The sequence below is a fragment of the Coffea arabica genome, chromosome 7c (assembly GCF_036785885.1).
Source record: "Coffea arabica cultivar ET-39 chromosome 7c, Coffea Arabica ET-39 HiFi, whole genome shotgun sequence".
In the NCBI taxonomy this organism is placed as follows: domain Eukaryota; kingdom Viridiplantae; phylum Streptophyta; class Magnoliopsida; order Gentianales; family Rubiaceae; genus Coffea; species Coffea arabica.
Window position 1 is genome coordinate 36,450,214 of NC_092322.1, and position 16,605 is coordinate 36,466,818.

At 34.6% G+C, this 16,605-nt stretch overlaps 1 protein-coding gene across 1 annotated transcript; it reads left to right on the forward strand.

Moving 5' to 3' along the window:
- Positions 1-6,790: 6,790 nt before the first annotated feature.
- LOC113699017 (putative disease resistance protein RGA3) lies at positions 6,791-15,534 on the forward strand. The gene is made up of 7 exons (XM_072056762.1): positions 6,791-10,053; positions 10,636-10,771; positions 12,444-12,626; positions 13,298-13,482; positions 14,452-14,503; positions 14,627-14,729; positions 14,972-15,534. Exon 1 carries the CDS (start codon positions 6,888-6,890, stop codon positions 9,168-9,170), a length of 2,283 nt encoding a protein of 760 aa, XP_071912863.1. The 5' UTR covers positions 6,791-6,887; the 3' UTR covers positions 9,171-10,053; positions 10,636-10,771; positions 12,444-12,626; positions 13,298-13,482; positions 14,452-14,503; positions 14,627-14,729; positions 14,972-15,534.
- Positions 15,535-16,605: the final 1,071 nt, after the last annotated feature.

Genomic DNA, 16,605 nt, shown 5'->3' on the forward strand with positions numbered 1-16,605 from the left:
ATAGCATTGACCTCCCCTATCAATATTGAAATAGCACTGACCTCCCCTATCAAAAGTTGGAGGCAATTTAATATGCAAAAGTGGATCAATTTACTAAAGTATCCCTGACATGATTTAATTTTACCAAATGAATGTGATGAGTACTTTCATCAAACCCAACAAAACATTTGTTAATAAAAATTACACTAAGTTAACTATTTCTGCATAGTTTAACTAATTAACTAATAATCTAATTAATTAATAACTAATTATCTAATTAACTATTAACTAATTAACTAATTATCTAATTGTTAATAGTTATTAACTAATCAAACTATTTCTGCATAATTAAACTAATTAACTATTAACTAATTATCTAATTAACTATTAACTAATTAACTAATTATCTAATTAATTAATTAATTAATTAACTAATTTCTGTTTATCTAATTAACTAATCTCTATTTATCTAATTAACTAATTAACTAATTAACTAAAGTTGTTGTCTGTCCGAAGCTAATAAACTATTTGCATGTTAAACTAATTAACTAATTAGCTGCTTAACTAATTAACTACCTAATTATCTAATTAATTAATTAACTAATTTTTGTTTATCTAATTAACTAATTAACTAAAGTTGTTGTCTATCCTAAACTAACAAACTATTTGCATGTTAAACTAATTAACTAATTAACTAACTAATTATCCAATTAATTAATTAACTAATTTTTGTTTATCTAATTAACTAATTATCTAATTATCTAATTAACTAATTAACTAAAGTTGTTGTCTATCCGAAACTAACAAACTATTTGCATGTGTAACTAATTAACTAAAGCTGTTGTCTGTCCGAAACTAACGAACTTTTTGCATGTTAAACTAATTAACTAATTAACTACTTAACTAATTAACTAACTAATTAGCTAATTAATTAATTAACTAATTAACTAATTTCTGTTTATCTAATTAACTAATTAACTAAAGCTATTGTCTATCCGAAACTAACAAACTATTTGCATGTTAAACTAATTAACTAACTAATTATCTAATTAATTAATTAACTAATTAACTAATTTCTATTTATCTAATTAACTAATTAACTAAAGCTATTGTCTGTCCGAAACTAACAAACTATTTGCATGTTAAACTAATTAACTAATTAACTACTTAACTAATTAACTAATTAATTAACTAACTAATTAACAAACTATTTGCATGTTAAACTATATGCAGTGCGCATTACCTATTTAAAGTATCGGCTCTTTATAGGTATTTTACTTTCAAACATTTAATTTATGATGAAAATATCAATGTTTGTAAGTAAAATTCAAAAAGTGTTACAAAAGATATCAATATTCTTACTTTCAAACATTTAATTTATGGCCATATGCTCCTCCCTTTTTGTAAGAATATTACTGTAACACTTTTTGAATTTTACTTACAAACATTGATGTTTTTATCATAAATTAAATGTTTGAAAGTAAAATACCCATAAAGAGCCGATACTGTAAATAGGTAATGCGTACTACATATAGTTTAACATGCAAATAGTCTGTTAATTTGTTAGTTAGTTAATTAGTTGATTAGTTAAGCAGTTAATTAGTTAATTAGTTTAACATGCAAATAGTTTGTTAGTTTCGGACAGACAATAGCTTTAGTTAATTAGTTAAACAGCTAATTAGAAAAATAGAAATTAGTTAATTAATTAATTAGATAATTAGTTAATTAGTTAATAATTAATCAGATAATTAGTTAATAGTTAATTAGTTTAACTATTAACTAATTAGATAATTAGTTAAGCAATTGTCAAGCAAATAATAATTGTCAAGCAAGAAGAGGGCAAAATTGGAAGAAATTTCTTATCTCACATCTACAAAAGCTGTCAGGGAGGTTTCTGCAACAAATTGTTACTGTTCAGGGGAGGTGAATGCAATTTCTAAACCTACAGGAGAGGTCAGTGCAAATGTCAGAAATCTCAGGGGAGGTTTCTGCAATTATCCCTATTTTCTAATTATATTTTTAGCTCATACGCATCATATTAAAACAAGTGCTACAGTCTATTTTCCTACAAAAAAAAAATCCAAAAAAATTACTATTCTATAGCATATATTTTACTCTAATGTTTGTGTTTGCACAGATTGAGTCCCTCATACCAAACTAGAGCATATATTTTACTCTAATTCTTGGATAATGGAATGATAAAGATATTTGACAGATGTATCAACAGATGAGGGAGGACAAGCTAATGATTTGCAGTCATTGTTTGCCATAGCTCAAAATTTATTTTCCGAGCACATTTTGTTAAAATGACGCATTACGTCCAAACTACAATTGGACTTGAGAAGGGCAAATTTAGTATTTTATGCAAAAAATTATTGTGGAAATAAAATTTATGTTGTGGCATTAACAGCAACCTTCGTTTAGAGCCATTATTATTTTTTTTCACCATAGCTATCAAAAATTGCAAAAGTTCAAATATGAAGGGTGCTGCAAATGGAGGTAGTAATGAAAGAAAGGAAATAAAAGATTGGTATACGTTGAAGTTACATTTACCTAATTCATCCTTTGATTTTAGATTTTGCACACTGGAGCTTATGTTAGGTAATTGTAAATCATGTGGAGACCAATGCTTTGTTTGGGAGCTTAGATTTGACAGGAAATGAGAAGAAAGTGAGAGAATATAGCTCTTTTATGATGTTTGGGAGTTGTGGAGCGATTGAAAAAAAAAAATGGGAAGATTTTGGATGGATCATTCTAGCATTTACAGTTAATAATACTTTTCCAACAAAACAGAGTTGAAGCAAGCTTTCTAAAATTGTTTAAAATACCAAATTTATCCTTAAATGTCTATTAAACAAATTTTTATTGGCATATGTATCCAATATCATTTTATTTCTTTACTAAACTCCCAAACAATATCAAAACTAAATCTCTTTTTTTCTTTTCTTTCATGACTTGAGCTTTCTATTCTTTTCTTTTCTGTCTAAAACTCCCAAACTAGCTGCAAATGTTGAAAATGTTTGTACCTCTTAAATGTCAAGATGGCTTGCATGGATACAGATAACAATCAGAATGTCCATTAACAGTGTGAAAAGATGTCAAGTTAATGACTATCTAACCGAAATCTATTGGTACCTGCATGTATCTAGATGCAAATTAGGCCATTGAATATGCTTTTGATACTAATCAAACTCCAAGTGCCAGCTTCCATCTACCACGGTGTTTTAACTACATTGAGAAGCTGATCTTCTTCCGAGTGATTCTCTCTACGTTACAAATTGGGGCTTTAAGTCAGGCAGCATAAACAGAGGAATCTTCAATGTGTTCTCCAAATTTACTTTGCACACCCAACTCTGCATCTTGTTTCTTAATTTTAACGTGATGTGAGAATATGCTGAAGTTTATGGCCCTTCCCATTGATTGTATTATTGTTCTTGCAATTCTTAACTACTCATGTCAAAATGGTCAATTTAAAGATCTTGATTTGCTTCCCACCACCATTAGCATGCTATTGCTATACAGTTTACTTTTCAAAATTACCCTCTACTTCTTTCCATGTAGCTTCCTTAATGGTTTTTGAAATGCAAAAGAAAAAAAGAAAAGTTATTTGTTGGGCATTAGAGGTATAATATGAGAAATTTTATCTTGGTTTCGATCAACTACTTGACACGTTAACAGTTAGTTTTTAACTAATGAAAATATTCTAAATAAAATCGTGGACCTCATTAATTTCGCATCACTATCAAATAAAATCGTGTAGCCCTTATTTCTCTAATTGGTATACTATCAAATCATTCAAAAACTAATTACTATACTTGTCAAATATTTAGTTTAGACTGTAATAAGATTTTCTACCTTAATATATAAGTAAATCATGTGGATATTACAAAAGCTGTCTTCCTTTTCGCTCTAGAACTCATTTTTCTCTTCCTTCCCTCCAAAACTCCTCCAATTAAATCTACAAGTCAGATCTAAATTTTTCTTTAGACTTGAAGTAGTTTTTATCAGATTTGACTATTCAACTTCTTCTCTGATCTTCAATTGAAAGCTGTTGTAGTATATATGGTTGAGGATTTATAAGCTACGGCCCAACCTGCCCAACCTTCTCAAAATATTTTAGCAAAGAAAAATCTCGTGTGTTCTTTGTTCTGATTCTTGGCCCTGCTTCTTTATGCTTTGAGAAGCTGACCAAGAAGATTCTAAGAGAACTATGACTGAATTTAAGGGCTAACTACATTTTACACTCTTGAACTTGGGATTGAGATGCAACACTTTATGCTTTTGAACTTAAGATAAGCTCCCCAAGGATGACTGTATAAAATGTTTAGCACAAAGATTAGGTCCAAAAACTGAAAGAAATCACATTAATGCCCTGAAATGATAGCTATGTGGGTGGCAGTTACCTTTAGGCAGGAATTTGGGGTGGCTATTGGCACACTCGGTGCACATGATTGAAACGAAAATACAAAATTAATAGGGGACTTGGGAAATTATTTGCATGGCAAAAAACCTCGAAAGTGGCCAAAAATAAACAACTACACCAGTCTTGCACGGCTCCAATTTCTTTCGTAAATTTGTATTGGCATTTAATAATTTGGCTTTTTCTTCATGAGATGAGCCCTTATGCGCAGAATAGGCCTTGGACAATTAGTTAAGGTTGAGATGATAGGAGTTAGATGTTTTAGGTTCAAAACTTTAGTTACTTAAATCTCACCTCTTCCTACTACTGATATTCATTTCCCAGTTTTCTGAAATTTCTTTTAATTTTTTGAAAAAATGTAGTTTTTGTCCTTAGTGTTTTGCACTTGTACGGTTTTAGTTCTAAAGTTTTAGCAAAAAAAAAAAAAAAAATGATCCTCAATATTTGGCAAAAATTTTGATCAAAAATAATTTTGGTTCCAAATAGTTTCTGAATTTAAGCAAAATTGCGACAATTGACTAACGTTTTTTAATTACTAATGGAACCTAATAATGTTCAGTCATGTGTACATTAAATTAATTTTGTAAGAAACAAGCAAATCAATGGATAACCTTAAACAGTAAGAGCAACTCATGTGATGACACGTGAGTTATTAATTAACCAAGAAAATAGGAAAAAAGGAAATTTATTTAATTATGCACAAAAACCAAGTGTTGGGGCTTTTCTTTTCTTTTTTTCTTTTTTTTTTTCTGAGGGTCAGCAGGGATAGATAGAGAAAATAAGTTCAAAATTGATGAATTAAATGCTCTAACTAGTTTGAGTTTTGTACTTTAACAATTTTTTTACCAATTAATTAGTTAGCACATGAGTTATTAATCCTTAATATTGTCGTTTAAAGTTAGCCACTATTTTTTCTTTATTTTTATATTTCAATTCTGTCAGTAATTGAAAAATATTCAGTTATCTAAATCTAATTTATATTGGATACATTGGAGACTAGAGTTATTCTTATAAAAACTTTAGGGACTACAACTGTGCATGTGCTAAACATTGAGGACTAAATTTGTTTTTGTCAAAACTTTAAGGACTGGAGCTCGCAACAGGTGCTATATATAATGGCATTTCTTCCTTTTATTTTTGTAATGCTTAAAATACCGTTCCTCATACTGGTCATCTAATCTAATCTTTCTAATGCTTCTGTTTGAGTCCTACATGATTACAATCTTCCTAAACAAATGATTGTGAGAGATATAATTATGTATCGTATGTTTTGTGTAGTTCCACAAAACAATCTTTCTAATCTGATCTTATTAAACTAGGAGATGCTCACCATGCCCAGGTTGAGAGTACAGTAAATATTTATTTCTGAAGGATTTGTTGTACAGAGCACTTATTTATCTTGGTTGAAATTTTTTTTTTAATCCTGCAGGTTACTTTATATTTAAAGAGATAGTCAGACCATTTAAACTAAATTCGTACATCAATGATGTTGTGTTCTGGGTCATTTCAATCAGGTGCTTATTACTGGTAACTAGAAGTTGAGGTGGAACATGGAGTTTTAACTACTTGAAATTTCTCATTGATTAGGGTAATTGTACTCCTTAATTTTTTTTTTCCAAATAAAAGTAAAAATTTATTAAGTCACTTGAAAATAAGTATAAGACGGAGGAGGGCATAAATGTTACCTCCCGATTCCAATGAAGTTCAAAAATTTTTTTATTTATCTTCAAGCATGAGTTTGTTTATGTGATAATCATTCTATAAATCACCATCGCACTGTGGATGATTTTTTTTTAGATAAATTTTCTAAAGCAGTCAGGCAGAATAATTGTTTAGGCCTCTATTGCCGAACTTCATTTCCGAATACAAGTTTGAAGCAAATCCACATTTCAAGTTATTCTTTGCCAAACTTCATCCACCACGGGTATTAACACAAGCAAGGAATACAATGTGGGGTACTCATTGATGGCAACACCACCAAATTAGACTCAGCATCTTGATTATGCAAAGTTGAAAAGGCTCAATGCTCAACGATATCAGATTCTGATTTACAAAATAATTAGAAGCCTAATTGATTTTTGTATTGAGACACAAATTATGTCTCTAGCTAAGAAGCAAAATCCAACAGAGTTAGTGTGGAAGCTAACAGGATAAGGTGTGCGTTAAGACCAAATTATGTTCTAATTAGTTCATCTTTCAAGGATTAACGAATAAAGATGAAGCCCCCAGCAAGAAAGTTAAAGTGAAAATCCCAAGTCAGGAATTTCCATTTCAAAGCATCCAAGTTTCCCAAGAAATTTAAAGTGAAGATGCCAAGGAAGGCACCAAAGTTAAGAATAAGTCTGCACTTTTAAGCGACCAAATACCAATGCTCTCCTCTTTTTAACCACTTGTAACATTACCAATTTCTGGCTGCTAAAACCTCCCATTTTAAAAAAACCATCTTGATCTCAGGACTGAATCCAAGCTATTCCAAAAAAAAAAAAAAATGGCTGACGCTCTTATCAGCTCCACAATTCAGGTCACCTTGGAAAGGGCACTGTCTCTTGCCTCTGATAGGATTGGTTTGCTGGTTGGGTTCAAGAAGGATGTGGCCGGCATGACACGTTCTCTCCGCCTGATCAATGCTGTCTTGGCTAATGCTGAAGCAAAGCAAAACCAGGACGGAGCAGTGCAAGAATGGTTGAAGAGTCTCGAGGAGGTTGCTTATGAGGTTGACAATTTGTTGGATGAGCTCCACTATGAGTCTCTTCATCACCAGGTGGAGTCCCGAAACCGACACAAGCTCAAGGTATGCTGCTTCTTCTCCTTCTCTAATATTAATCTTGCTTTTCGTTGGAGAATGGCTTCTAAGGTCAGGGACATCAAACTTAAGTTGAATGAGATAAATCAAGAAGCCAACGGATTGGGACTGGTCAGTAGGTTAGGGATGACAGCTGCCCTCCCTGCTGCTGTTGGAGACACAAGAAGTCAGCAGACCGACTCTGTTGTTGCTCCAATGATTGGAAGAACCAATGATGAATCAAAGATAGTGAAGATGTTGTTGAGCCCGTCTGAGAAGGTTGTTTCTGGTCTTCCCATAACTGGTATGGGAGGTCTAGGCAAAACAACTTTGGCTAAATCGATATACAACAATCAGCAAATTGATGAGCACTTTCAGAAAAAGATTTGGGTTTGTGTATCGAAAAAAGTTCCAGTAGTAGAACTTTTCAAACTCATGTTAGTGCAATTGATGAAAGGAAAAGTTGAAGTGGATGATAGGAATGTCATTGTTGAACACATTCAAAATCAACTAGGGGAAAAGAGATATTTCCTAGTCCTTGATGATGTGTGGGATGATGATCAAGCATTGTGGGATGACTTTTTCACCACCTTGAAGGGGCTCAATCCAACTAATGGAAGTTGGTGTCTGGTCACTACTCGTTTAGGTCCAGTGGCACATAGTGTGTCTAGAGTTTTGAGGATGATGGAAAATGAAGCCTATCCATTAGGAAAACTACCTGATGATCATTGTTGGTCTATCATAAAAGAAAAGGTAGTTGGAGAGGGAGAAGAACCTGATGAACTAAAAGCAATTAAAGAGAGAGTAATCGAAAGATGTGACGGTCTACCATTGGCTGCAAGTGTAATCGGAGGTCTATTGTCTTTAAAGAGAAAAGAGGAGTGGCGATCAATTTTGGAGAATAGGCTTTTGAGTATGAGTGGAGATGGAGATCGTGTGATGCAAATACTTAAGTTTAGTTTTGATAATTTGCCATCTCAATACATTAAGAAATGTTTTGCACATTGGTCTATATTTCCTAAGGATAGTGAGAAAGAAAGGAATATGCTTATCGAACTTTGGATGGCAGAAGGTTTCCTACAAGTAGATGCCACCAGCCAAATGATGATGGAGGAAATTGGAATGAATTATCTGAGAATTTTATTGCAGAGTTCATTGTTGGAAGAAATAATTGATAAGTCAGAAACATCAATATCTTATAAGATGCATGATTTGGTGCACGACCTTGCAGAGTCAATGTCAAAGTCTACCAAAGTCATTATTGATCGGGATACATATATAGTAGACAATGGTGATCAGATTCGTTACCTTGCAATAGACTTGTCTAGTGGTCGAGAAGACAGAGAAAAACTTTTGGAGAGTCAATCAATGTCTCTTCATACATTGTTTGTAAATGGTGACTTATCTGATGACATGTTAATGAAGTTGAAGAACTTGTATGTTTTGTTTTTGTCTACTGAAACAACTCAAGAGCTACCAGTATCAATTGGCAAACTGATACATTTGCGGTATGTTAACCTTTCGAAGTCTTCAATTAGTATTTTGCCAGACTCCCTTTGCAAGCTTTATAATCTGCAGACATTGGCGCTAAGTGGCTCACAAGTTAAAGATCTTCCGAAGGGGATGTGCGATTTGATTAGCTTGAGACATCTCCACTATTATAATGATGATGAAGAATTTCAAATGCCGCTAGAGATGGGACGGCTGACTTGCCTTCAAACGCTTGAGTTCTTTAACGTGGGGCGAGAGAAGGGTCGACGAATTGGAGAGCTTGGAAGCTTGAAGAACCTCAAAGGCAAATTGGAGATACGCAATCTTCAACTAGTAAAGGGTAAAGAAGGAGCTGAGGAAGCAAAACTATCTGAAAAGGCAAATCTATTTAGGCTGGAACTTGAGTGGGCCCTTGATCGAGAAGGCGACGACTACAATGACGAAGATGTGTTAGATGGCCTTCGACCCCACCCAAATTTGAAGGAATTGGTAATTTGATATTTTCTGGGTGATCAATTTCCTCGATGGTTAATGGATTTGCCAACAACAACAACACTCCCTGAGTCAGCAAAACACTCCCCGAGTTAGCGTGTTTGGTATTTTTTGGCTGCGACAGATGCAGAGAACTCCTTCCCCTACAAATCTTTGCGTCTCTTAAAGAGCTGCAGATTTGGTGTTGTGACGGGTTGACGAATCTGCCAGGTGACATGCTACGCTCTTGTGCCTCTCTCCAGAAGCTTGAGGTGACTGGTTGTGACAATCTTATCTCCTTTCCGCTTGATTTGCAACAAATGCCTTCTCTCTCGGAGCTGAAATTATACGAGTGTCCCGAACTGAAAACAAGCATGACGCCCAAAGGATTTGGTTTCCTAACCAGCTTAAGGAAGCTTGTAATTGGTCCTTTCTCAGATGATGGTGATGATCATGAAAATTCTTCAATTTACAATGAGTTTGATTGGTCTGGATTGATATCCTCCTCCTTCTTCTCTTCGTCATCCGCACTCCGTGAATTAGAATTATTTGGGTTGCCACACATGGAGTCCCTGCCACCTCAGATCCAATACTTGACCACTCTCACGTCACTAACGCTAGTTGTCTTTGGAGGTATAAAAGCTCTGCCAGATTGGTTCGGAAACTTTGCGGCTCTTGAAGACGTGCACTTATGGTTTTTCAAAGAGCTTGGACATCTACCCTCTGAGGATGCCATGAGAAGTCTCACCAAACTAAAACGTTTGGAGGTTTATGGTTCTCCTCTGTTAAAAGAAAGATGCACTCCTGAGAGCAGCGGCCCCGACTCCCAGTGGTCCAAAGTTTCTCACATTCAAGACCTACGCATAACCGATCATTATTAACCACTCATCTTCAGATCAAATTCAATCATGTAAGATTGCCTCTTACCAACTTTCTTAATTTGCTTTACAATCAATCTCCCCTTCTCTTCACCTCCCCCTCTGATTAACCTTCTCGTGAGAAAACCTAAAAAGTCTCCATGTTTATTTTCGCAATTTTCTCTTCTCCCTTTTCATCGTCCTATTTATTATCTTTCAAAGCTGCGGCATTAGCATTTCTTATTAGGTCCAAAATATTGGTGCTCTTCATTTACTCCTTACAACATAATAGTAATACTCTTGTAACTCTTGTAATACTCTTGGGCCAAAATGTTCTTTTTTCCTGTGAGCCGCCGCACATCCGAGGGAAGAAGAATTGCGCAGCAAAGGACTAGGGCGATCTGGCTTTCTTCGTAGTTTTTCGTCTTTAGCTTAGCCTGAATTTTATTGACTTTTCCCTTGGACTTACTTTTTGGCTTTGGGGACTTACGAATGTCAGGACCCCTAAGCCATTCTTGGCTTTTGACTTTTCTTCATCTTTGAACTTTTAGTATTTACGTTCCTTTCTTCGTATGTCATTCGAAGTGAAATGGAGGGCTACCTCTTGTAACTTTGCTATCTTTTCTTGATTGCAGCGAATTGCATTTCCCAATTTTTGTGACAATGGCCGCGACTCTTGTTTCAAATTCCTGTGGACTTAGTTCATCAAACATGAACTAATTTCACCACTCTAGTCAAGGAGCAACGGAGGCTCTGATTCACCTAAAAATTGTGAGATCGATTTAATTTAATCTTTTCCTTTTATTTATTGGTATTCGCATATTCCTTGATTGCTATACTTATGGTTATTTAATTAATTGATTGTCTTAGATCTGGATAATTAATTGATTTAGTAACCTATTGTCAATTAGGGCATTAAATCCGTAATTGTTTAATTGTCCTGAAATAGTGACAACTAGCCCGATTAGGTTCGTGTCAAGGGGATACGCGGGCTAATCTGAGATAACCCTGGTAGTGCGTTATTTGGTTAGAATAGGGCTCCTTTAATACGTAAGGCAATTGGGGAATTAAATCTTACGGGCGTACCTAGGATTATCTCCTAATTAAAGTAGTGATTAACGGGCGTACCTTAATCACCGACCCAATAAGGAGGGGTTGACTGCCATCGCTTGTTTAGTAGTTATAACCTATTTATTGATAAATAATTGGAATTGCCTTTGCTTCGATGATCAATTAGGTGAACCATTGCTGAAGTTATTTCTTGGCTAGATCTTTAATTAATATTACCTTGATTTTAGTGAATTGCCATTTGACTTTTAGTTGCCTACTTTATTTTATTTTTAATTGTTTTCTTGTTTTAATTGATTTAGGCCTTTAATTATTATTACTTTAAGCTCAATGAATTGTTGTTTAATTTCTAGTTAGTTATTTATTTTTATTTTCTTATTTGAATTTATTTGATTGTCGTCGTTCCTACAAAATCACCCCCTGTGTTACCTTGGATTTCTTAAGAGACAAATATACCCAGTCCCTAAGGATACGACCCTACTTCCCCTATCTACAAATTCATAATTATTTGTGAAAAAAATAACCATCCCATTCGGGTATATCGGATCAAGCAAACTCTTCAGGAACAGGGTGAATCAAGTAACCCATTGCACACCTAGAGTCCCTGCTCTAATACTTGGAATTGGGTTTTGGTCATTTTAATTGGCAATTAGGTTTATTTTATTATTGCACAGGTTTCGACAACCTGTCAGTTCTGTTTATATTACATGCTCTGCTTCTGTGGATTTTAAGTTGTTATTGCTAAAGTCATCTCACTCTATTTAAAATTGTGATTCTAAGGGGACTGAACTTTTACCTCTTGTCTCTTGATAATGAACTTGCATAGCTATCTGAACTATTTGACTAGTAATTGGTCTATCAGAGTCGTATATGATGGATTTCTGGCTCACTTTTCCTTGATTTTGGCTTTTTATCCATGAAGACAATGGTTAATTGAGGAGTTTTCGCAGCTGTTGGTCATCACTTTCATGTTTTGGTTCAAAAATTCTAGTAATTTTAGATATGCTTCTCTTCTTTCACTACTCAATTTTGACTTTTAACCCTTCAATATCTAATCTATTATGTATGAAACAAAAAACAAATCTTGTCATCACGAAGATATTTTTGAGGTAGCAAAGGAAGGTTTGTAGTGTTTGAGAGATGAAGTTGCACAAAACTTGGTGGAGTATCTTCCAACTGAACAACTCTATGTGCAATGTTCTGAAGCATTATGGTAGTTAGTCAAGTCTGCTTGTTGTGAATTGCTTCTCTTAATGAATCCATCTTGATAGAGGCTTCAGTTACAATGACAGAAAAACTATAATTATCTAAAAATTTCCATTAGTTTTATTCTATGCTATTCGCCGCCTTCAGTTTGAGTTTTTGTGCTTTGCAGTGATTTTGGGCACAAACCTCAACAGGGAACCTCATGGATGGCTCTTACCTACTGTCTTTACTTTTTGAAAGTCCTACAATTCGTTGCTGAACAAGATCCTGCTTCGGCTGAATGGCAACATCTAGGATGGCATTCTCTTTTCCTCTGTGCCTCAGATGGTCAAAGTCTGAGATATCTATTGGGGTATGGTTCTTTTAAACTATCGAAATGATTCAGTGATGTGTAGTCATGATAATAAGGAGCTGATTTACATGTTTTAGAACTCAAATTGTCATCTCTAGCATACTGCTCAGAGTTAGAGGTTAGAACTAACTGGTGTTTTGGTAGCAATTAAATGTGGATATCTATTGTGCTTCAGTGGCCCACAGCTCTATTGTTTCTCAATGCCTCAATGTGAAATGCTTTGCCCGCACTACAAATTGTCCATTATTATTTTCATTTTATGAGCTGTAATGACTTGCTTTATGGTTGGAACCAAACTACTGTAATTGTAAACACGACTTAGTACTTGCTTATCTATTTAGTTTCATAACAAACAAGACATATTTTAGCCTTTTGTAGGAATGACAAAACAAAATTATTGTTGAATTTTCTGAACTTTCTGATTAGCTTTCTTGTTCACATATTGTCTCAACTCGAGTTTTCTGTTCTGCAATGATTTCAGGCTCAAATGTGAACTAGAATCTACAATTTTACTTGCTTACTGATTGAATTACACAGCTTGTAACTTTTGAAAACTTTGTTGAATCAAATCCTGTTTCAGTTGGACAGAAATGATTAGGATGGCACACTACAGGCACACTTTTCTTTCTTCCTAGTGTGTAAAACCTGATAAAATGCTCTATCTGTGTCAGCTGGCCTCTACAAACTGCCCACCAGAATTTCTTTCCCAAGCTTATGTAATGTCTTCCAAGATCAAAAGCCATCATTACCATGAATTTCTGCTAATGATCATGGGGGTAATGGTTGGCGATAGAGCTTGTATTAAAGAAATAGATTGACAATGAGGAGCTTGCAAATTTTCAAGAAGTACTGTAAGGTTAGCGAATTTGTTTTAAATGGATTAGTAGATGTACTTAGTATCAAGTCTTATTTCCTGCTCATTAGTTTTAGAACAAACGTAACAAAAAAAAAACCTTCTTTCTGTAAGATTCCTAGTAAAAAATGACATGGAATTTGCTCTTCTATCTTAATTGTAATGCAGGCAAGCGTGCCTTCCTGAAATTTTCAATCTAAAAGCTCCTCATCCAACTAAGTACTCTAAAAATGCAGGCAAACGTGCTTTTGTTGCATATTTGTTTCAGTGACCAAAATGAGCGAGATTTTCTTGGGTTAACTGAATCATGTTTTGGATGAACCAGTAGTGAAACAAATGCACTAATGTGGGTGGAATTTAAGAATTTAGTTTTGTTTATCATGCATGTCAGTTACTCTCCTTTATGCGTCATGATTGCTAACATCGGTGCGCTCTCTTTAAACTTGTGATTCCACCAGGATGAAAAGATTGCTCTCTCTGAAGTTTCAACTGTTGAAAATGCATTGGACATTTTAGCTTCGACACCACACGTAGCAATTCTAGAAACCTTTTCTATAAGACTTTAAACCAGCAATTCTCTACTGCATCCTTCCTCCTGCACTTAGCAGGCAGATTTTTGTGTCTCTCCCCGAGATGAACATAGATTAGATTTTTATAGCTGGTATTCATTAATTTTTGCTTTGCATTTCCTACAAGTTTCCCATCAATATGAAATATGCAATAGAAGTTTAATTTGTTGATTTCATATATCTGCTTTTGTGGATGTAAGATGTGATTGCTAAAGTGATCAGCTCCCTAGCTTATGATTCTAGAGGGAGTAAATAGCTGCTCCAGAGTTTAATCGCCTCTTGAAGGCACATTTATCAAGCTTGTTGAACCATTTGATTAGTGATTTGTTCGATAAGTCTTGTAAATGATGGGTTTCTGTCTCACTTTTCCTTGGTTGTGATTTTCTAGTCGTAAACATTTCAGGAGTTTTCCAGAGCTGTTGGTCATCAAATTGGTTTTTGATTCTAAGAGTCTGGTAAGTTCAGATATATTGCTCTTCTTTTACTACTCAAATTTGACTTTTAACTACTTTGATTCTGAACATATTACAACCAAAACTTGAGAAATCTTCTCATAATGGAAATGTTTTTGGGAGCAGCCATGGAAGATGTACTGTTCATGCAGTGAAGCTGCACAGACTTGTTATAGTATCTTCTAACACAATCAACTCTAAGATGCAATTTTTGAAGCATATTGCTATGGTTAGTCAAGACTGCCAAGCATACTGGTTGGCTGCTGCTACTTGCTGTAATTATTTCATTCGCTATGATGAAGGCTATTAAGAGCATTTTGCCTTCTATACTTGTTGGTTGCTCCTCTGTTCATGTTAAGTTCTTATTTAGTGTTTCAAATACAACAAAAATGTCATGCAACTAGGCGCTGGCTTTGTTCTTGACTACATACTGTCTCGAGTCTCTTAAGTTTGAGTTTTTGTGTTTTGCAGTGATTTTGCACTCAGAGATCAACATTAACCTTATAGCTCGGTCTTACTATCATTTGTAATGAAAGTCCTATGATCCCTTGTTGAACCAGATCCTGTCTCAGTCAGATCAGATGAAAACATCCGGGATAGAATTCCCTTTTGCTCTCTGCCTCGGATGGCCAAAGCCTGAGATCTTCCCTGTCTGTCTGGTGCTGTTAAACTGTCCAACCAAATCAGCAATTTGTAGACATGTTAATGAGGTGCTATTTTACTTCTTTTGGAACTCAATTTGCCATATCTTCCATACTGCTTGTAGTTCAAAGCAGCAGAAAGATGTGGATTAGCTGAACCCTGATAGGTGCTTGCATCCTTCTTGAAGTTGTATCTTAGCTCTATAACAGGCAACATATTTTTTTTCTCACTGTTCTGCAGTCGACTACAAGTTGTGCCCAATGATACTTTTTCCATTGCTCTTTGTATCTGTAAATCTAAGACAGGACTCAGAGCACAAGAATCAGCCAGCTTGAGCCCTTCTATTTATGTTAAATCAGAGGGCAATTTAGAAAACTGAATTGAGGCACCAATTTCTATTCAAGAGAGGATCCCACTTGGTGGATGGGAACGTCGGAGAGATGAAATTATGGAAATCAATTGAACAGGATCAAGAATTAAATGGGAACATACAAGGTCAACCTTAGTTCATCAAACTGATATTTTACATAGCATCAAACCTTAATTCATCTATTTTTTCATGTGAATTTACAAATATATAAATAAATAAGTAGAGGAAATGACAATTTGAAAAATAATTATATAAAAAAATCATTCAAAACGTTTCCCAGGAATTTCTTGCAAATTAGCCTAGTATTGGAAGTTTCATGTCTATTGCCTGCTCTTCTGTGACGTCGTAGCTGGCTCTGAATTAGTTTATAATACAAACTTTGTTCCACACTGATCATATTGTTGTGCCTTCTTTTGAATGCGTAGCCCCCCTTCCATTGCTATTGCTTGACTACTGCAACAATTGCTATCATTTCTCAAACCCTGTGTCCTTTCCTCAGATATTTGGCTATTCATGTTGAATGTCGTTATGCTGAACTAAATGTTATTGTCATGCCCATTCTCTGTTAATTTAATGAAACTAACGTCAACTTCCTGATTGAATTCGTATCAGTAAACTCTAGTTGATATAGCATTTTTAATCACAGCTTATCAAGCCTTGTGTCACGCCCCGAGCCCACACGTGCCCGTCACATGACATCCGCCGTACTCCCAAGTCCCACTCAGGAATACAAGGCTACATTAACTAATTTAACTTTAACAGCACTAAATAATTCAACTAAATAAAGTGCGGAACGAATTACATATAAGAGAAAGTCCACAAATATTCAAGACGTTCGTACATTTATTCTCCAATTGAAACAGCGGAAACAAGAATAAACATGACTAACAACTAGAAGTAGCTAGTCTGCCAACTTCTATTCATTTAAAACTAATAAAAGTCATCCTCAGGGTCTTCTACGTAAACCAATTCATACTCTTCAGAATCTATAAAAATGGTAAGAAGTGGGTTGAGCGACACATCGCTCAGTAGGCAATATTTACCCCTCTGTTGGACCATGCACTCTTAATTTTATAGATACATAAGTATATAA

What these genes read in the sequence shown, in the direction of transcription:
- LOC113699017 (XM_072056762.1), top strand. Translation starts at nt 6,888, where the DNA reads ATGGCTGACGCTCTTATCAGCTCCACAATTCAGGTCACCTTGGAAAGG.